We start from the raw sequence: 22634 nt of genomic DNA on the forward strand, positions 1-22634 counted from the left end.
TGCATTGGATGATATTTTATAGTTTCTTTGTATCATATATGTAAATTAAGAGATAAACGAATTATGAATGTTTTATAACAGCTCTCTTTATGTAACATTAGATTATATGAAGCTACATTTTATTACATTGACGAAACTATAGTTAATTGGTGCGTTTGACGTGCAATTGGTGCAATGATTGTTAAATGGTCTTTCTTTTCCTATTATATTTAAGCGTATTTCTTAAATATAGAAATGTATGATACAACATGACACAAATTGATTTCCAAATACAACATTAAATAAATTTACTATAATGGGTAATTGTATGCGAAGCGTATTGCAAAAGTTACAAAAGAAGAAATGTGCCGAAAAGTAATGAATTAATATATCAAAACACTCATACTGATGAGAAAATATGTATTTAATAATGATATAATTTTTAGGAGTATTATCTTGCTTATTGTGGGTCTTGATAATGCGGGAAAAACTTCGATTTTGAACTGCATCAGTGGAGGTATCATACATATGTGTATTTTGCTAAAAAAATTGTTTATCTTACTTTTGTTGACAATTATAACTGACTTTCCAAATATCTTTTTAATTTGCGATTTTAATTTCCTTAATTTATTACTTTTCCAAAAAGTTAAATAGTACATCATTTATATATTTTTTTATTAGATTCAGATAAAACCACTTTACCTACGATAGGGTTCCATGTAGTATCTTTAAAATATAAATCATACACTGTAAAAATTTATGATGTTGGTGGAAGCTCTCAAATCAGATCTTTATGGCCAAAATACTATAATGGTGTAAGTAATTAATAAATGTATAACACTTTCGTTAGCTACAATTGCAGTTAGGATATAGATAATCCTTTTATTTCTATCCTTAATAATATTGTTTGAAACCTGTCTTTCCGTTTTCCATCTTTTAGATACATGGTCTTATATACGTGGTGGATGCTAGTGATATTTCCCGTCTTACAGAAAATAAAGTTGTATTTGGTGAATTAATTTCACATGAATATATTTCAGGAAAGCCATTGTTGTTGTAAGAAAATTAAATGTATTGCTTATACTTGCATTGTTGTTCATGCACGGAGTACCATTTGTAGATATAATATGCACCACTTAACTACACTAAAAATACATATATGTAATATACATTTAACTTAGTAAGATTTTCGTGTATATTCTTCATTATATTTCATAATAGGCTTGCAAACAAACAGGATATAAACGGAGCTATTGATGAATTAGATCTCGTTGAAAACTTAGACATAGAACATGCTGCTAATACTATGAAATGTCCCACAAGAGTAGAAATATGTTCATGTATTTGGAAAGGAGATCAGTCAAAAGATAATACTATAGGTATTAAAAATGGATACAAGTACGTAGTTAGCTTTTTATTCTATGTTGATTATATAAAATTTAATTTTTACTAAATATAAATAAATTATATAGATGGCTGCTGGATATAATAGTGAAGAACTATACAAGTTTAAATACTAGACTTAAAAATCAAAATGCTCAAAGTGAAAGAAATATTGAAGTACAAAGCGTAGTATTAGATTCACCATCAAGACTATCAGTCCATTCCAATCCCTTTAAGCCAATCAAAGAACTAGTTTTAAAAAGGGTAATATTATTAAAAATTATTGTTTGTTTGTTTGTTAGACTATGCTTCTATTTTACTTATTATATTATAATTTTAGGAAGATGCTCAAACACCAAGTGTTTCTCAAAATGGTATGTACTATCTAAATATAAAATAATGTAAATACTATAGTACATTTATAAACCACATTTATACAGGTATAGTAGCAAATGGAAAAAAGCTAAAGAAAATGTTTACATATAGAAATAAGACTGCACCACTGACTACTGAGGAATCTGTCACTGAAATTAAGGATATGTCAGAAACTGTTAAATTTACTCAAAACACTCTAGAATCTCAACAGAATGTTCAGACACTTCCACCGATATTAAATCCAATAACACTAGATACATATTCACGTGCAGTTAGATCAAAAAATAATCGTCCATATACAGCTCCAGAGCATTCACATTTTATAAATAAGATAACAGTAATTAATATTCCTAGGCAAGTAACATAAAAGCAATATTTTTAATTGTACAGGTAATAATATGGGACCATTATTAAAAAATATGATACAATGTATTTAAAATTATATCCAGGCAAAATATTTTAACAACGAATTTTTTATATTTATCTAATATAACATGAAAAAAATATTAGCAATGTTTTTTATTATGTGAGCGATTGTTTATGTATATAATGTTTGTATACATTCATTTGTTCTAGTCATGAAATACATATATATAAATATTTTTTTCATTGTCTTTAATATAATACGCATTTCATTCATATTTATATTATAAGACATATTTACATTATATTTTATAATGTAAATATTTATAATGTATTTTTAATATATATATATAGTATATTATTTTAATTATTTTATGATATTAAACACCATCTGTTTTTTATCTAAACTTTATTATATCTTGTACATTTGCATACAGATTCATGTACATAAAAGTTCGGCAAATATACGAATTACAGTATATATGAAAGACTTATAAAAGCTATAGTATAAAGACATTAAAAAACTTTCGATTATAGAAAGCAGTAAAAGTGCGCAAAAATTGTATCGCATAAGCATACTTATCACAATTTATAGTATAATAAATATCGTAAGTAGTTCCATAACATTGTCTTATCTGTAACATTATCTTGTTGAGCAACTACTTTGTTAAATATAATATATCGAAAAATTATACTAAAAATTGTAACAGTAAGGAACAATGTATCTCATATAACATAAAGAATATTCCTTTAAGGAAAATATTTTATACTAATTACATTACATGTATATAGACATACCAATGAAAACATAGTGGTCAAACTATTAAAAGCGATGTTAAATATTGTAAATTGCATTAATCAGTATTTTAAAATTACATACTTTTATTATGAAAGACTGTTATATCACGTTTCTAGACGTTTTTATAGATCATAATAATGCCATTTCAATTACAAATATAGTAATTTTTGCCATAATATTAGTATTTTTTGTTAAATTCTTATCTACTTTATTTAATAATGCCTTTTTTCAAACTATGAAGCAACATAACACTTTATGTGCATCAGCAATTCCAAAAGTATATGCAAATTGCCTTGCTTATTTCATATTTATCCTCTTAACAATAGGTAATATTCGTTGTAATTGCACCTTATATAATCACAACTACTCTAATCAGGCAAGTTATATTTATCTATTACTAACTTGAAAATATTTCATTCTTTTTTAGATAAGATTAGACTATTGCTTGTTATGAAAAGACACAGATTTTGTCCTTCTGACTTTTGTACAATATATTTAGTAGGCATTAAATATATATTTCTTAAGTTGTTTTGCATTACAATGGTTAAAAAATAGCTTTTTTCAAAATATAATGTCGAAATTGTATAGGTCATATATAAATTACTTATAAAATTTTGTTTATAAAGCAGCAATCACAAAGGCAATCAATTTTAGCTATAGTTTTAGCACTGTTGTCTTAATTTTACTTTTCATTTGTACTTATTATATATCTTACTTATAATGGTTTTGAATATACTGTATTAAATTTTTGCATGACCACTATTACATCCATTCTATGCAGTTTTTTTAATAATTTAAAAACTGTTAAAAATTATAGCTTGAGATCTTATTGTTGTAAATTTCTATTATAAATATCAATCTTACAAAGACATAAAATTTGTAAGATTCCTTAATCTAGACAAGTACAAAAATTTATATGTAGCATAAAATCTACTTTATATTGCTATAATGTTTTGTTTTGTAGTGCAAATATTGCATAATATATAATGGCAGATTTTATAAGATAAATGCTATCATTTAAATGCATTACATTGAAGTCACATCAAGTAGAAATTTGCACAGGTAAAATATTATCTTTGAACTTCTAGTAACAATATGATCAATGCTATAAAAGTACATAATGTACATATAATATATCAAATTGAAGTTGGTAAAGCAACAAAAAAAAAAAAAAAATAGAATCAAACATGGAAGAAACGAAAATGCCTTGCCATTCCTTGCCATTTTGCCTTTGACGAGTCTGAATCGCGATGAAAATTTTGAATTAAACCTGAATATCACGAGTCAGGCTCGTGGTCTTAATCTCGGGTCAAGTATGAATGTCTCGAATGGTGTGTTTTTTCTAAACACGGGCGCGACTATCTAACGCATTCAGTTGCACGATATCATGTTGCAAGTTCCGACACTCTGTCTCCGTCGCTTCGACTCCTTTCCCTACCATTCGGGCGCAATGTTTGGGCCCGAATTCTTCCGAGTTAAATGGTATGGCAAGGGATTAATCTTTCAAAAAGGAGGAGGAAAGAAAAAAATGAGTACAATGAAACTGAGAGTAGCAGGAAATAGAAGAAGTAAAGAGTACAGAATGTGGAGTCGACCTTGACCGACTATTGTCAACATTAGACACTGCTCATCGACGAAGTTCGGGGAAAATCTTGAAGACCCACTGTAATATGAGCAAAATTGCTATCAATTTTCCCTGAACTTTGTCAAATAGCGGTATATAATGCTGACATTGACCAGGCAAAGTTAACTTTTTATACCTTGTGGACTGTAGAGCCCATAATAGATACACATTCCAAACTAACAACAGAGAACAATGTTAAAAGAATGAGATGTAAAATGTAAAATATGTAAATATGCGATACCCACTTACTTGGAAAGGTATCATTATTTGTAATTAAAAAAATACATATATATATATGTACTTTATAGCATATCATATATCATAAATCTTTCGTGCATAAAACGACTATACAATGTTATTTTTAGGAGGTGTAAACATTACTAGACGAGTTAACATCGACGTAATGCACGGAATTTGTTTTTGTTGATGCATTGTGATATTATCTGGAGTATTGGATTCAAAATCAACAGCAATTCGCAGAGAAACAAATGTGAGCAAATGTAACAAGTCATGGCGAGTACCATTTTTTCGTAGTTCTAGGCACAACGCTTGCATGAACCACGAGCCGCGAGTAGTATTTCTCCAAGAATAATAACCTATATATACAAATAATATTTTTTAAACTATATTAATTGAAAAAAATTTTCACTTGTGGATATATAAAAATGTAAAAATAATTTCTCCTAAAAAAAAGGTAAAACTATTTCTGAGTTTTTCAGCATGTATCGTTAAATTATTTAATCATGAAAGTGAAACCATTTCATATTATTCTGAATGTCTGTATTTATAACAGACAAATAAATTATATATTTAATAATATAATAAAATATAATGGATTCAAAATCAACTTTATCTTGAAGTTATATTTACCTGGTATTGTGGAGTATGCAATTAAAAAATCTGCGTGACATGGTATACGGAATGTTGTAACTGATTCACCATCAGTTTCTGTACGTTCTTTTAATGTTGTACCAGCATCTAATTTATCCCCTTGACAAGCTTGTATAAAAAATAGTTTTGGTTTGCCAGCAAGCGTAGGGCATCTATCAGATGTAAAGAGAGACCAAATGGAGTCAGGCTTATAAGAAGTATCATGAGCATAAAGTATTCCTAAATCTCCATGGCTTAATATAGCTACAACTAGGCAATCATGTTCAGAATGGTCCATGTCAGCAACTGTAAAAAGAAAGTTATAACTTGAAAAGGTTTATTCAATGCATCTTCATTTATATGTCTTCATGCAAAACCCAAAACATATTTTTCTTGTGATTAAAAACAAAGTTCAAAATTATGAAAAGGAAACATCAACCAAGTACCTCTTTCTAAATTTTTCATTATATCTCTATGTGTGTAATTATGAAAATCATTTACTTCAAAACCAAGATCTTTAAATGTATTGACAAGATTTTCACAATCAACATTTGTTCCACATCTTGGTTTAAGATGTGTAATAGTGAAAAATTCATGGTTAAAAATAATAGCTAATCCACGTTTTGCATGATTCATGTTGTAATATAGGGCATAGCGGTCTGTGGGTGCCGTTTGTAATAAAGGGCCCTTGAGAGGACTGACGCTGTTTCTGGAAAATAAAAAAAATGGCATGCAAAATTGTAACTGATTACACACAAAATTAAATTATCCGGGATTTGTAATTCATTTTCATTGTTTTATGGACACTTTATTATTTTTCTATTAACATATTGTAATGTAAATAATAAAAATTGAATTCATAACAAAATAAAATTGTTTATAATTAACTCTAGGAATAAATATATTTTCTTACAATTCATAATTTCATGCAAATAAATAACATCTATCAATATACAATATAAAAAACAACGAAAATATATCAGAGTGATTGTATTATTGGGACACATTGTACGATTAATTATGTGTACATGATGCATTAAATCTTACCCCGAAAATACCAACGCATCTGCGACATCATCACTGTATTTGTTACTATTGTTTATACTATCACTTTCTGTTGAGTACATCGTTTTTTACTTTGAAAATAGTTCCCACAGCAAATAATGCAGTTTATAGAAGAATAGAGAGTATAATGGCGCGCTATAGCGCGCGTCGTGACTCATATACTGTTAGTTACTACACACTACTACAAACAAACATAGAAACTACAGATACAGATCTGAAAATTCTTATACCGAAACCACACTGATGAAACCGTCCGTTTCCTGAGTTGAAGAAAATCAAGATGGAGGACAAGAAAAGGTCTTGTTCTGCGCATGCGTAAAATATACATGTATATATATTTATATATACACATAGGTACTATATTACCTCAGGCAGAGACAGCGACACTCTACTCATCTGTGTCTGCTTTGCAAAAGGAGAGCTATTTTTCCTCGCCATCTTAACATTTTTCGACTCAACAGACAGATGGCTTTCCCTAGCAAATGTCCGGACCACGGTCAGACCTGTTTATATGACCGTGATAAAAACATTTTGAAGCAAAAGCAAGTGTCATCATGGTAAGAGATTTGAAGGTTAAATATAACGTCTAAAAATCATTATGTTTAATGTATTTTTTCATATACACTACATAGAAAAATACTATACTCTATAAAAAGAAACGTTGTAATAAATATAGTAAAAATAGAACAATATTTACTCGATTCAATTTTGAAAATTGATATCTGTTGATGCTGATATTATATTTATAATAATACTCATGGAAAGAATTTATAAGTTATATTTCCATCACTATGTTGTTATGTCTTATCTTGACCCGGAAATGGTTTACGTTTTAAGTTATTACGATAAATTTATTATTATGTTATTATAAAATTATTATAATAAAATTATTTGGTGTCAAATTAATGCTAACTATTTTATTGAATATGTTGTATGAATACAACAATTATTTTCGTTTGTTCAACAATTTATATTTTACCGCGACAATATTATCTTCAAAATATATTTCTTTTGATAGATTGAGCTGTAGGAAAATTGATTTAAGAATGGTACAAGTGTTCAATATTTTATGACTTTTTTATTGAATGTTTCTAACTGTTATCGAGAAACAATGCGGTGTCTGTCATACATATTATAAACTGGTCTTTGTGTATTAAAATTTTTTACATGAATGTAACCAATGATATCAGTGTTTTTTTCGTAACGTACACTTTTTGTATTACTTTTTATTTTTACACAAACCTGTACCAATCACTTATGGCGACTGTGATAAATACGTATATTTTGTGTATCGATTAATGTAACATCATTATGACTTATCTAGGAAATTTTTGAATGATTTATGAAAAATTTCGGGTAGTAATCGCAAGTAGATTTATAAAAATCTTATTGATATAAAAACATTGTTACTGGTAGAATAAAAATCGAGCCACATAATTTACTGATTTAAAGAGGAACTTGACATTTTTCCACCTCTAAATCACTATTTTAATCAATTAAATTATTTAACTTATGCTTGTATTTATCGTATTATAACATTAACTTTTACTACAATGGAGCGGAATACCTATCCAAAGACGAGAAATCGTTAATTCTAATTGCAGACTAGTAAACTTGTGACCGTTTCTTATTCTACCAAAAGTATAATCTTGTATGTAAACTAAGTTCGTTGGGTTATTCTATAGTTTCAATTTTTATTCTCTTTGGCAATGCTTAAAACACATTTATCTTATTGTTAAATATGTGAAATTATGTTAAAGCAATCTGCACAGCTTTTAATGTTTTTAGATACTCAAAATATACGAACACTTGTTATTTCCGAAATTTATCGATTTCTATAAATCCCGCGTATAATCAAAATTTGGTCCATGTCCAGTTTTCGTGGATAATAAAAAGTTATGAATATCTATAAATGTTATATAGTATTTAAAACTGATCATCTGAACTACATTAAATTTTTAATAAATTTAAAATAATACGCATTGTAACTTAACAACAAAATGAAATTATTAATTATTCTTAAATGCTTATCAACAAGCTCTAAAGCTTTGTTGGATCCATTGAATATGTTCAATGTGCCATAAGTAGGTACAGCTGTGTCATATTACATGAAAATATTTTATTTTTTTAGTGAAGTTTTTCGGGTCTTGGACAAGACAACACACATGACATTTGATCATTTAAGTTTTCAGTGGCGCACTGTAGGATCAAATCATAGGCCTCCTAACAATAGATAAATAGGTATATAATCATTAAGTTGTAGAGACTTATAATAATCTGAACTGACTTTAAACGATATTGCAAATAGGTAATTTAATGTTCCATATTCAAGATTTAAAATGTGATCTCTATTATTTACTAGTAATATTTTTTTCTAAAAGTTAGATCTTTTCAGTATAAAATTATTCATTTTTAGATGAGCAAAATTTATCAATTGTTAAAAATTAATCAATAATAATACAGTAAGCTTTGATTCTCCTTTAACATTTTACTCTTTCTAATATTTTCACAAGAACTTATAATTAATAATAAACTTATTAATAATAAACTTATAATTAATAAGCTTTGATTTTCCTTTAACATTTTACTCTTTCTAATATTTTCACAAAAACTTATAATTTTGTGCAGATATTTATAAAGCTCTACAACTTGTAAACCAAGACCGTGTATCATGTATTTTAGGATATTATTAAGTAGGTATAGGTAGACATTGCCTATATACAATTGCAACAACGTTGCATGTGCCTACTTTCTGGCAATCCTAAGTAAAGCTTACAATTTGAATAAACTTTTTTTGATAATTATGTCTTTAATAAGTAAGTAATAATTCTATTAGAAATAACAGTGCAGTATTTGAACTGTTATTATCCTGTATCCATTTACATGTTATATTTTCTAGTTTTAAAGTATTCTCATACAACGCTTGTATGTTTGGTTCTGAGAAATACGATAATTATTTTACTATTATAACTGGCCAATAAGTATTTGCCACTTTTCTTATATTATTAATCTATTTATCATATATACAAGTAATATACAATAATCTCGCTTAATGTAAGTATTATTATTATCCTATTTTCAATAATATTATAATAGTTATATGAATAGAAACTTGACCGCATCTAATCCGTCAGTGTGCGCTATTGTTGCACACTGGAATATAAATACATTTTTATATAAAATTTGTATAACCTACATGAATCATTGTAAGTATATCTTCTTTTTAAATCACAAAAGATATAAATGTCATAACTACTACACAAGCTGGGGGCCATGGGCGGTTTCACTCTGGCAGTAGTGTTATATACATATAACTCTAAATCTGAAGTTTCATTGAACGAAAAATCAGTTCCTTTGAGAATTTGTGCTAATTCTGTTATATAGAATTTATTTTCTAATACTGATTCTGTGTAAAAGTTGATTTCATCTAAACATTTGGTGTAATATAATTTATTATCTGTCTCTCCTTTTTTATAAACTTAGGTCAATGTTAATCTAATTGTTTTAATATTACAAAGTTTCTCCTGCTTTTAATAAAAATAATAACTAAAATGATACATTTGTTTTTATTAACATAATTATTAATATAATTCTTCTACATTAAAATGTGAAAATAAATCCTATATATATATAAACATATGTATATGTAGGTATATAGGTTTTGATGTATCTTTCGAGATTTTGTATGTTATAAAAATATCTTGTTATTTTCATCGATTATGTATTTCATTATTACATCTTGATAAATTTCTTTAAAAAAATTTCTATGACTTAAAAGAAAAAGTAGGAAATTTTCTTATATATTTTCTCTTTTTTTTTGTTAAATCTATATACATAATATTTATCGAAGTAGCAGTGTAAATAACATTTCATCAATAAATTCAATATCAATGTATAGATTTTTAAATAAAAAATTATTTGCTTAAAAAGCGAAGTAATATATTTCATTCGGCATAACTTAAATATTTCTGAATTACGTATTTCTTTCAAAAGCACAAGAGATACACCATACCAAATATAATTCCCAGTGTGAAGCCCGATATGCCCTCGATTCTGTTTCATCTGTTGTCACTAATCATCTAATCTAAAGGAAAGGAACACTATATGCGCTATATCCATCAATAAGCAGGGTAATTCACAACAGATGAATGTCTTACCTATTTTTTTTCGATTAAAACTTATTTACAAATGTTACTGTACAATCGTAGTTCTGTTGTGATGTAGGTCCATCATAGCCTTGAATGCGAGTAGACCGGTTCTGAGGTAAAGATTGTATTGCAGGGAAAGCTTCAAAGTGAAGTCTTTGAAATAGCACAGCACATTTTGTCAAGCAAATATTCCAAAATCATAAATTTATTAATATTAGTTTAATTTTCAATGACATATTAATATAAGGTTTCTAAAATCATATTCCAATGTTATGTACACATTAACCTCAGAAGTCCACGTTTTCAATATAAAATTGTATAAATGTGCTATACGATTTTTTAAAATCTATTAATAAAAGGTTATCAATTTATTGTACCAAACATAATATTAATTAATTCTACATCCTGTGGTAGATTTCTTAAATATTGTCTCTATAAAAACTTATTTTGGAATGAAAAAATAGATAAATGGTAATATGTATAAAATGTACATATGTAAATATGTTGATCGTATTGCACATTTATTGTATCAGATGAACATTTTTCCATAATATTAATCTATATGTAAAACCCTTTGTGCAAAACATTATTCTATATTCGATATTAAAAAATTGGATTACCATTGTTTTTTGAACACAATTAATATAATTGTGGTATATTTGCGATGATTAGTTCTGGAACATATGCCCGGCACAATGTTATAGAACGCGTTACTATTGGAAATATATATTTCCAATATCAAAGGACTAAACATAATCCATGCAATAATATCTTTACAAACAAGCACTACAACGTGGTGCTTTGTTTCGCCTATTAATTAAAAGTCATCGTCTTTAAATCTAATAATATGCCCTAACTTTGTTGATAGGAATATTATAATTAGAGCTAAGATTTTTTGTACCATTGAATTAGGTGAGAGCACCCAACAGTGACCCCAATACGTTTTTGAAATTGCTCACTACAAATATTTTCATTCGATTAGAAATATATTTGTAGTAGGATGCAAACCTGCCGATATAGTTTTCTTTTGTAACGTCAGGGTCGCAATTTGATTATTTCTCTTACGAGATGCCCGTTATCTTTATTCAAAAAGTGCTAATATATCATCACTTGATGAGGGGTTACCACTGCTAGCGCCGCTGCTGGGAGGGGTATTCAGATCTGGTGGATCTAGATATGAAAGTAATTCCATCGGATCCACAACATTATCTGGTAAGAGCTACAACATAATATAATAAGGAATAAATATCACACGAACATATAAAAATACTTTAAATATTAAGAAAATGTAGATTATTACTTACATTCAATGCTTCTTGACCTGTACCCTCGCCATCTATTACCGCAGCTGGGTCAAAATTTAAATCTGATGGTATATCTGCAGTATCGTTGGTTATGTTTGTATTCGTATTACCAGATGTGTTGAGGTTTCCAGTGGACTCTTGGGATGCAGGAGGAACACTTGGTGGACCACTGTTTCCACCACCTGGTGTGTGTGGTGTGTGAGGAGTATGAGGTGTATGAGGTGTGTGGGGCATCTGTAAAAATAAGGACAAAATATTTAACAAATGATCTATGAAAGGTTGTATATAGTTATAGAATAATTCTGAGCTTAGAACATACTTGATCGTTAAGTGATTTTTCCATAGCATTCAGAGGATCTAAAGAGTTCACCGATTCGTTTAAGTGCGAAAGAGGCCCAGTTCCATTAGTATAATCATTATTGGTATTCGTATTCGCTCCGGAATTAATATCGAAAGATCCTCCCGATGAATTCCGATGATTGATGTTATTATTTCCGTACGTGGTTGGTGTATTATTCATCATAGAGCCGCTTACGATGCTACTCATATCAGGTGGTATGTATGGACTCATTGCTTGATTCATATCCCAATTATTCATAGTAGGCATGTTCATACTTCCAGGTGACATTGCCTTTGTCATTCTCTTACAATCACTTTCTTCTTCAGATTTAATACCAACAGTTAAATTCTTTGCTGGTTTCCAATTCGCCATCGAATCTATCGTAACTTCTTCCACTTCTGCAGTGTTTAAAGTGTTCAAAATGCCCCACATATATTGATCAACTTCTAAACCTTCTAATTGTGCAGGTTTTCTATATATAATAGAAACAAAATTATGTGAAACTTGAACGAAATGCGTTTAGTTTTATAATCGAGGAGAAAATTGTTAAAAAATTACTTACGAGCATACAGGACATCGCCAAGCTCCTCGTTCACAATTTAGCTGTAGGTATGACTCCAAATCAAAGCACTGAATATGTTTACAGTCATGTCCTCTAGCTGGCAGTGTAATACGTTTAAAAGTAATAGGACATTTTAAGGATACCTATAATAAAATAATTTGCATGATAAATATAATAAAAAACATAAATGTAATATGTTAAATATGGTGTTAAATATCTACCTTAAGTGCTGTTTGTTCTACGACATCTTTCTCCGACTGTATACCGTTATTTGAAATAGTATTATTGAAATTCCGTTTAATTTTAGTAATACAATGCTCCGCCGTTAGTAGCCTTTTACGTAACAAGCCATGAAGTACGCTTCTCACACTTGGTCGATGAACTAATTGAAGCAGGAACAAATGAGACTGCAAATAAAAAGAAAGAAATTCATATTACCGCATGTAAAAATTAAATTTTAAGACTGTGAGCATATGAAGATAAAACAAACTTACACAACAACATGCCGATACAGTAATTTGTATCGTGTTTCTTCCAGGTTGACAAACATCTTTCAGGTATAAAGGCTTATGAGATGTTTTATTCTCACCACGATCAATAACTAACGGCGTAGCGTTTACAGAAACTTGCACGCTCGCTGGCCAATTCGTGTTCATTTGCCTATCCTCATGGTGGAAACACTTGAGTTGCAGTTCCAGATCAGATCGCCACATCAACGTTTGATGTACCGTGGATTTCAGTTGGAAAACATGATTGCTTACAGCCAGATTATGTTCTAAGCGGAAGGGTGAAAGAATAACGCCATCCCTCACGGGGAATGTTAATCTTAACTCATCATCCTCTGTACAAAACGGGAAAATATTAGTTATTGATGCTCCATTCTATTTTAATATATTAATTTTAAATATATGATCAAAGCATGAATTCAACTTACTCTGAATATTAACCGGTGATTTCATTTCGTTGAAATTAGGCTTAATATCCGGATTCGGACTGATGTAAGGAGGCATACTGGTGGCTGGTGTCAACGGCGGAGTCGGATTACCGGGAATAGGACTGTGTTGGTAATTTAAATTCCCCGCGCCTGTCGTTCTCATTGATGCAACATCTTGTTGATATTGACTGGTTGCAGCACCAGTTGCACCATACGAAGACGCGCTACCGGCGTATCCTGAGTTTGGTTGATGACCAACGAACTGATTCCCAACCGTCGTAGGTCCCATACTAACCGGTATACCGTTACTACCGTAATATTGGTTACTAGTAGCCTGATTAGCGGTGTTGTATGAAGGCGCAGTTTGCCTCATGTTATTACTCCGTATCATAGAGTTAGGCCCAAAGCCAGCAGCCGATGGATTCATACTCTGCATAGGTTGGTATTGAGGTTGAAAATTCGGCCTCGCTGCACTAGGGTAATTGGTCGGATACTGTGACGACGACATGCCGCTGAAGGCTGGCTGCATTGCAGCCGGGTTAGGACCCGCGTACGGGCCTTGTTGCCTCTTTTGCGCCATATGCATCGCGGGGTTTGGATAAGGCGCTAGTCTCCTTGGATAGCCTTGGTGAGGTTGAGCCTGAAAATATATAGTAATATAAGTCATAAGTCAAGAACATTAAAAAATACATACTCTACTATTTGCTGAATAATAGCATTCTACCATAAATCTGAGATAATAAAAGGAGAGTTAAGACATTGAGAGCAAAAGTGGACTAACTCAAACACTTAACAAACTCAGTAATTTTCTGTCTACAATAGATGTGCACACGTAATAGAAATAAAATGAATTCTTCCCTTCTTATATAATTAATACAGCTTATAAATTTATATCCAAAAGAGTGTGTAGGTAAGTCCATTTTCGCTTTAAGTGTTTGAATTATAAAATGAATTCGATACTTCACGTACTTGCATGCTCATTTTGTTCATTTGCATGTTGTTAGGTCCCATCATATTGTTCATGCCCATATTACCCATGTTACTCATAGAGCTCATGGGGGTCATTCCGTTTATACCATTCATACCATTCATACCACCCATCGACATAGGATTCATCGAGTTCATGCCATTCATACTGTTCATCGAATTCATGGAATTCATAGAGTGCATTGGGCTCATCGTGCCCATGCTATTAAAGTTGCTCATCCCGACTGGCCCCATTCCGGCCATTGGTCCTCTCTGGGCGTACCCTGCGTTGTAAGTTTGATGCGGTATTCCATGTTGGCCCTGCATCTGTAATCAACATATAATACGTTACTTAAACAATTTCTCTTTTAAAATAAACTAATTTTTATGTGAAGATGAAAAAAAGACTAAAGAAGATAACTGAAGATAAGAGTCGGTCGCGTAGTTTCCGAAGAGCAAATATAAAAGGGGGAAAAAGGGTACCTGGTTAAATTGTGCGGGGATGTCTTGGCGGTCCTGCATGGCCACCACGCTAGCAGTGGCGGTGGCCGTAGCGGTGGCAGCTGCCACCATCGCCGCGGCACTAAATGTCGAACCACCACCCCCGTTCTGGGGTGGCACCGTGTTATGATAGCCGGATGATAACACGGGTTGCACCCCAACGCCGATCGCCGCCGTTGTTGATGGTTTCCTTGAAGTTAGTTCCAACGAAAATGACAAACTTGTGTCGCGTGATATAGACGTTTCGACGAAAACTGGGATGGTACTGCAAAAGATAAGAAAAAATGTTACTTCTAATGGAAATTAGAAATTATTCGATGAGTTCCATATATGTACAGCATTGCTTGAATTCCAAATAGAAGATCAAATAAATCGTAATTCTCGCGGAACTGGTAGCGACCCGTTGACAAGGAAAAGGGAAAAGATAAAGACAATATTTCTTGTTTACTCTTGTTATATCTGTTTATTGTTCTTGCCATTAATTTTAGATTACGTTGAGCTCGAGGCACTGATCTTATGAGGCTAATTTGAAATTAGGCAAAATCCCTATTAATATTTAAACGAGTATTATCGTAGTTTTCTTCGTTAAAATACATACATGCATTAAATAAATGTATTGAAAAATATAGTGGTTACTTAAAATTTGTCATATTTGTCCTTAAAAGACCAAGGATTCATAAGGTGAGATATTAACTACAGATGTGTGATACTAGTTAAATAAATTTGGTTAAAGAGTAAATGGTCGATACGGGTGCAATACAGATATCTCTTTGTAGGTCAGATTCATGTTCCAACTATTCTGTACGAGCAATCGATTGTATTGTAACGTTCTCTATTTTCCGCGATGCAGCAATAATATATGTGAGTTATTCACGATCGTTGAATTATTTAAGAAGGTCGACAACTTAAATCGCGCATCGCGTGGTTACTATTCGGGCCACGCGCCGTTATCGATAATTTTTACTGTACTTTATAGATCAATGATCATCGCAATCGTTAATCTTTAAATGTTTAATCTTAAGGTTTAGAAAATTCCAAAAGCCTCTAAAGCGTTTTCAACAATCGCAAAATGGAAATATGAAAAAATGCATTCGTTATTGGGTGCATTACAATCTTCCAGATAGAGCTATCTCGGCTTGCTTAAACTAGCACGTAAAACTCTTATCACAACTGTAAAAAGGAGGAAAAGGAAACAAAAGAAATGGAAAAAAACAAAGAACGAATAACCAAGCACACTAGTTCCATAACATTGCTTTAAACAATTTCTTTAAAATGTTCAATCTGTTATTATTTTCTACTTAAAAAACAAAAGACGAAAAGCAAACTCATGAAGAGAGAAAAAATGTTAAGAACGAAGCTGAAGTCCTCTTGAATTTTTCTAATTTTCTTCTACTTCTCTCCTAAAAATCGATTTACCTGCTAGCAGCGCTCCCGTGCCTTTTCTCATCTTACAGAATTACATATAAGATATAGGAAAGGAAGTTGAACGCTTTGTCGTGTCCCTTCTATCGATACAAGCCCCGAACATTGTTCGTTCTTTCGAGTAGCCTTCCTTCTCGTTTCTGTCCTCGTTTTGAGACGTGCATACCCCAAAAGATCGAAAGACCGAACCCTGTGCGCACCGTTCATATTCCCAGCTGGCCAAGGCCCCTATTGGTTTTCTGTGGGAAATGCACGTGCTCACTATTCACACACTGCTGCTCTCTGCGCTTATAATACCGTTCTGCTACAAACACCGCTTGCCGGTGCAATCGTGTCCCGGGAACCAACGCGCTTTGCACGATCATTTTCGACTTTTGCGACACCCAGATGGAAAAAATCTCGGTGGTAGGTACCGCGAATTTTCTCTGTAAACGGAAATATCGCTCAGGATCAACAAATCTGTTCAATTCATTTCCATGAAATATTGTTTATCACGGTCATATTTATCATTGCTACTGTTTGATAACATATCATATTACTAATGCAGATATATTTGATGAATTGTTCGCGTTCAATCATAGAACTCGTACTCATGCTGAAAATTTTTAATCGTTATTCTTTGTATTTTTGCCTTTTAATGTATTATTTCTCCATGAGAACTGAAGTAAGTATTCATTTCTAAAGAACTACGGTACTATTGTCTACGAGTAATCGATGTTTATTAGAAGGATAGTAGAGATTCTAAATAAAACGCCTATGTGGCGTTCAAGTTGCGCTACACAGGCGAGGAAATACGGCTCTTTAGTAGATCGTGCTATTGTAAAGAAATTTAACTTGAAACTGCGACGATACACGAGGGAAAACTACTTAGAGATGTAAAAGAACTCATGAACAAGGGTATATGATGACCATTGTTCTGCATGATGTTCGAAACTCGTGGAGCCACATGAAAGAGTGCACCATGTGTATCGTAGCGTATCTTTTGCGATATCGCATTACCACGTGCACGTCCAGATTCTTGCGCATGCTCGTGGAAATTCTATAAAACGACTGGTAATTTCTGCGCAAAAGCACAGACACCCGTGCCCTTTAATTTTATCGCTTAAAGAGTTCGAACATTTTCGATCGAATACGAATTTAAACGGATAGATTACTTTCGCGCGTTCATCGATCTAGGTGGCGCCATCTGCGCAGCTCTTTTTCATGAAATAAGGTACGCTTCGAGCATTCGCAATTCAATATAGAATAAAGTATAAAAAATGAAGAATACGCATTGAGGTACGCTTCGAATACTCGCAATTCATAATAAATAAATAAATAATAATACTGAAAATTGTATACATCAATTTCTAACTATTATTAAAGTAGCTTTTATGTATGATTATGTATGATTTGTAATAATTATTAATAAATGTTTAAAACGTGTAATATTTTATTGTTATTACTATTTTATGAAAAGAATGCAATATTGCAAGTACGAAGTTTTACTTCTGTACAAATAATAGAAGATTTCTTATATCTTGGTTAAAATCAGTATTTTGGTAGCTCAAATTACGTTTATACATTGCTAACCTTGAATTTAACTTTGATAGAGTCACTTATAGAGTGAGCAATCGGTCGATTTGATAAGATACCAATTTATAGACATTTGCTTCTACTCTGAGTTATAAGATAACGATTTTACATTTTAGCATATAGAACGATGATAAATTACTAATTGAAAATTATAGAAATAATATCTGCCATTTTCTTATCTTTAAAGTGACACAATAATATAATTTTACCTTTCTATAACAATGTTTATTGAAAGTCTGTTGAAGATTATTTAAAACTCATAGATATGCTAAAAATATTTTACTGTTCGAAATCTTTATATTTTCAGATATATAAATTTAAAGGCATTTAAACTTAAGAAGGTTACACCATTGTTTAACACGACAGAGTATTATTACGAATGTTGCACCGAATAAAAACATTATAATCGGTAAACGAAAGGAACGTCCTCCAATGTTAAAAGAACTAGAATAAAAAAAGGCGTTATAAATATCTCGTTAATCATTTGCTAAATAATTTTTTTCGCGCTCACTTAACCCCAGTGGTTTTCAAAGTCAACGGAAGAGGGGCGCCTCCTCTCGCCAACTAAAACGAAAAAGAGTGTTCTCCCCGTGTACGGTGTCCTCCAGACACGATTATGGCACATCGAACAAAAACAAATTTCGAATAATAGCCTCTCGGTCGAATTCAATACGCCGCCAGTAGAGGAACCTATAGTATCGTTTATGTGTATACATGCATTATACATATGTGTTAGTATATTGGGGTGTTCATTGTTCATAAAAAAAAGAAAAAAAGAAAAAAAGAAAGAAGAAAGAACTTATTGAAGGACATTGTCAAAACAAAAAGATTGTTATTACATGAAACAGTTGTATCGAGTCGTCAGAATATTAATATCGTTCTAATATTTTTTTATGATGAGTGTTCTACTCTGCTAAAAACATTACTAAAAACTGAACTTCCTTTCTAACTTTTTTACGTCTTCACGTATCGTAGAAAACAATTGTCAAAACTGTCAGATTTCTTGTTTTATCGCGTAATGCATTAATAACAAATAACATGCGTAAATTAAGAATGTCATGACTATAACGTATGTTTCATTTCTAAGCTAAACATTCCCATATTATTCTAGGAGTAACGGTCCAAATCTTTCCACAAGTTGCAAAATTCTGTTGAACGTAGTTCAATATACCAGTGTAAATACATAACGCGCATGTAGTCGATTATAATTAACACTGTCGCAGAATCTACATCAGTACAACAGCCAAGAGTGAATTCCTTAAGGAACACATCTTCGTGATAAACAGGCAATACCATTAACGCATTACGATCGTGAGTACTACTACTCCTTGAATCTTTTTCTTTGTTCACCGTGCGTTATTATGTTGTATTAGATTTCCAAGACACCCTGTATGTACATGTACCCGTAACGTACTTACGTCCAGATATAGCACGTACAGGGAGCATTTTGAAGGTTGACGTCATCCAAGTCCCACCCCCTTTAAATTTGTGCTGAATGCAACTCGGAGAAAAAAATGAGGGAGAAAGAATGAGAGGGAGAGACGGTAAAAGGGTGCGCAAGAAAAAGACAGAGGGCGAAAGAGAGGGAAACCCATCGAACGGATGCCTTTTCCCTTCGACGCTCTCTGTTCTCCCTTATCCTGACCGTATATTCCTTTGCCCCTTCTGTCTTCCCAGTTGAACGGCAATCGGGGCGGGGTGGGCCCCTCTGTAAAGCCTGCAACGGGTTTCTATTCTCGGATGTCAATATTTCGTCAACTAGAGCCCACTCGGCATGCAACAAAAGCCCCTATATACAGCTTGCGCGGCTGGCGTGAGAGAAAGAAAGGAAGAAAGAACCGACAGAGCGTCCGTGATTCGTTAGATGGCGTGTTTAAAAGAGGATGTAACATGGCGAAAACGAGAAGTCCAGACGGGTGCGAGTGCAACGCCTAGCGGGAAATCGAATACGAAGCGTATTAAATCACCGTTTATTAATGCACGTTTATTATTAACGTATTATTAACGTATTATTAACGTATAACGTTTATTATTAATTAATTCAAAATTTTGGCCAGGAAAATATTTTATTTAGATACCTTTATCCATATCTTTTGAACAGAAAGAGGGAGAGAGAGAATGTCTTTTCGAATTGTTTTATTAAATATGTTTGTACTACAATTTATGGTATTTTACTGTATTTTGCTGATAACTGTGTTCTTCTAAGGTCGTTGGAAATATAAAAATTTAGCAATAAGAGGTGTACCAGTGTTCTTAATACAATGTAATTTAAAAAAAATGTTGTAAGTGGGTCAATGCCGCTTTTAGAAATGCAGAAGCAGTCTCTAAAAAAATATCTATATAATACGAAAAGGCTAAAGGGGATTAAAAAGTAATACTATTATTCTTGGAACTAAGGACGAAATAGTGTTTCATTCTACAAAAATTTAATTATCTTTCAATTTAGACCAAGACAAATCAATATTTTTGAATATCAAATCCAAAGTATCCTTCTTAAAACTTTCCATAATATTATAATTTTAAATATGATATTAATTATGTATAAATTCTTACTCAAGATACCAATTTAATATCTTATAGAAATCATCTTATCTTTTTAAATAATTTTTTATACTATATCGTTCTAGTGTAAAATAACTAACCATTATTTCGAAATCGTTCGCATATTCATGGGGACTGGCCTAAAGGCTGTTTCCCCATTTACAGAAACCGAGGAGGCGACTAATACTGGCGATGCGTATCGAGGTGGAGGCGAATAATATCGAGCGAGGAATCCTTGTACGAGATAAAATGGGCCTCTCACGGTCGTCGCGCGTCGACATATAATAGCCACGTTCTCCTCACTTGGTACACCCGTGAACTCGTATATGAATCTCGCCTTAATAAATCCAGTTTCGATCATCGTTATCGTTTACGACGATCTTTATTTATAATTATACGTTGATGTGTCTAAAATAACTGGTAAATGGACGAATTTAAAACTTAATGGTTCCCCAAGAAATTTATAAGAAAATGAAAAAAGAACTTAGATAGATGCATGACTTAAAAGGACAACGTCAAAAAAACTACATCTTCTTCGAACTTGTTGATCTATGCCATCATAAGCATTTTAGCGTCATAAGAAATCGCATTTTTGCTACATTAATTCCTCATTAATTAAAAAAAAAAAACTATTTTTTTAATTTCACTAAGTGACTTTAGAATAACATAACTTTAGAATACATAACTTCAATATGACGTAATTTGAATGAAAATAAGAAATTTAATTTTCATGATATCAACCACTTCAACAAAATTTTGCGATGGACGATACAAATTTTTATTCTACATTCTCATATTTAATACCTAAGATCTGCTGTACAATATAGATCATTAAAAATTCCCTTTAGAATGCAATTCCAATGACGTTTTTCCAAACTCTTAAAGCATCAAAATCCCTATATCGAATGAAATGTTAAACGAGCAATCGCGATTAATCGTCATGGATATCACCAGCATGTATCGAATGAAAGTTTCATGTACAAAAAGAAAGTTTCGCCCGACAAGAGCGCATAGAACTAGCCTATCAGATCACGTATCGCGCCCGTTGAACCAGTCTAAACGCACCTTTAAGGCGAATGACAAAGAGACCAGCGAACGCGCGTGCGCGGGAGTAAGGAGGACAAAAAACGAATACGCCGGATGCCGATCGCAACACTTCACTAAAATCAGGACACAAGTAGAGAGAAGGAGGATGGGAACAAGGATTCGAGAGTCTCGAGAGCGTTCAGACCGCCGTGCCAAGCCTGCGACACGTAAACAAGAGCGTGTGTCCGAGGTCGACTCGCTCGGAGAATCGTGGGAGGAATTCCTTCTTTTTTTCTCCCTCTTTCTCCTATGTGGAGAGAAGTCTCGTATGGTGACAGTGGGTCGAGATGAGGGAGGACAGAAAGGAGGGACGCACAGAGGGCTTTGATCTCGTCCGTTGCATCGCGTATCGTTATTTTCGGTGTGAATCGCGGAGACAAAAGCATTTTCGCGGAAAACCTCGCGTCTTTTGTTCGCCGGATAGAGACAGAAATTATTCTGATTACACTCGTAAAAGTCATTCTGATATTTACGAGTCTTTGTTGTTGAAGGTTATACCATAGTACAGGTTATAAGAATTGTAGGAAATGGAATTATAATAACTGAATTGATTTATGAATAATTTTAGTAAGAATCATGCAGCGTAGAATAGAAAGCATCGCAGATGGTAAATTATAGAAAAATCGAGGTTGCGAGAAGGAAACTAAATTTCATATCAGATTTGACACGTATCCGTCACCTAATGAAAACTCGCGTTACTATCGTAAATGTTGTTATCTTCTGTCGTACAACAATATCGACTGAAATTAGTCACGACGTGCAAGAAGCTCATAGTGGGAAAAAGTGAAACATTAGTG

General features: G+C 32.0%; 3 protein-coding genes across 5 annotated transcripts in view; 1 reads left to right on the top strand and 2 right to left on the bottom strand.

Moving 5' to 3' along the window:
• Window positions 1–74: 74 nt before the first annotated feature.
• LOC117164781 (ADP-ribosylation factor-like protein 13B) lies at window positions 75–5023 on the top strand. Of its 3 annotated transcripts, XM_076620739.1 has the most exons (9): window positions 75–354; window positions 426–496; window positions 661–794; window positions 920–1035; window positions 1201–1377; window positions 1452–1626; window positions 1703–1736; window positions 1803–2091; window positions 4889–5023. In XM_076620739.1, the coding sequence occupies exons 1-9, from the start codon at window positions 296–298 to the stop codon at window positions 4905–4907; spliced, it is 1074 nt and encodes a 357-aa protein (XP_076476854.1). In that variant the 5' UTR covers window positions 75–295; the 3' UTR covers window positions 4908–5023. The 3 variants fall into 3 exon arrangements, with proteins under 3 accessions (XP_076476854.1, XP_033204006.1, XP_076476855.1); XM_033348115.2 differs by lacking the exon at window positions 4889–5023 and having other exon boundaries at window positions 1803–2340; XM_076620740.1 differs by lacking the exon at window positions 75–354 and having other exon boundaries at window positions 661–792.
• Window positions 2494–6631, bottom strand: LOC117164750 (caspase-1). The gene is made up of 4 exons (XM_033348043.2): window positions 6441–6631; window positions 5840–6102; window positions 5394–5699; window positions 2494–5119 (listed from the first exon to the last, which is right to left on the bottom strand). Exons 1-4 carry the CDS (start codon window positions 6518–6520, stop codon window positions 4869–4871), a joined length of 900 nt encoding a protein of 299 aa, XP_033203934.1. The 5' UTR covers window positions 6521–6631; the 3' UTR covers window positions 2494–4868.
• Window positions 6632–7516: 885 nt separating this feature from the next.
• Window positions 7517–22634, bottom strand: part of tna (Zinc finger MIZ domain-containing protein tonalli) — a 28240-nt gene continuing 13122 nt past the window's right edge. Inside the window, exons 2-10 of the mRNA XM_033347978.2 lie at window positions 15196–15478; window positions 14716–15039; window positions 13747–14386; window positions 13307–13653; window positions 13034–13219; window positions 12813–12955; window positions 12230–12722; window positions 11911–12144; window positions 7517–11825 (exon numbers count right to left, since the gene is read on the bottom strand). Of these exons, the coding sequence (XP_033203869.1) occupies window positions 11688–11825; window positions 11911–12144; window positions 12230–12722; window positions 12813–12955; window positions 13034–13219; window positions 13307–13653; window positions 13747–14386; window positions 14716–15039; window positions 15196–15285 (2595 nt within the window). The 5' untranslated portion in view covers window positions 15286–15478 and the 3' untranslated portion in view covers window positions 7517–11687. The remainder of the gene's footprint in view (window positions 11826–11910; window positions 12145–12229; window positions 12723–12812; window positions 12956–13033; window positions 13220–13306; window positions 13654–13746; window positions 14387–14715; window positions 15040–15195; window positions 15479–22634) is intronic.

The sequence above is a fragment of the Bombus vancouverensis genome, chromosome 8 (assembly GCF_051014615.1).
Source record: "Bombus vancouverensis nearcticus chromosome 8, iyBomVanc1_principal, whole genome shotgun sequence".
NCBI classification, from domain to species: Eukaryota; Metazoa; Arthropoda; class Insecta; order Hymenoptera; family Apidae; genus Bombus; species Bombus vancouverensis.

Bases quoted from the DNA above. Each gene is read 5' to 3' on its own strand.
- LOC117164781 (XM_076620739.1), top strand. From the start codon at position 296: ATGGGTAATTGTATGCGAAGCGTATTGCAAAAGTTACAAAAGAAGAAA. The intron at 497-660 runs GTATCATACATA...TTTTTTTATTAG, and splicing joins TTTGAACTGCATCAGTGGAG to ATTCAGATAAAACCACTTTA. The intron at 1,627-1,702 runs GTAATATTATTA...TTATAATTTTAG, and splicing joins AAGAACTAGTTTTAAAAAGG to GAAGATGCTCAAACACCAAG.
- LOC117164750 (XM_033348043.2), bottom strand. From the start codon at position 6,520: ATGTACTCAACAGAAAGTGATAGTATAAACAATAGTAACAAATACAGT. The intron at 5,700-5,839 runs GTACTTGGTTGA...TTCTTTTTACAG, and splicing joins AATGAAAAATTTAGAAAGAG to TTGCTGACATGGACCATTCT. The intron at 5,120-5,393 runs GTAAATATAACT...TTGTATATATAG, and splicing joins TGCATACTCCACAATACCAG to GTTATTATTCTTGGAGAAAT.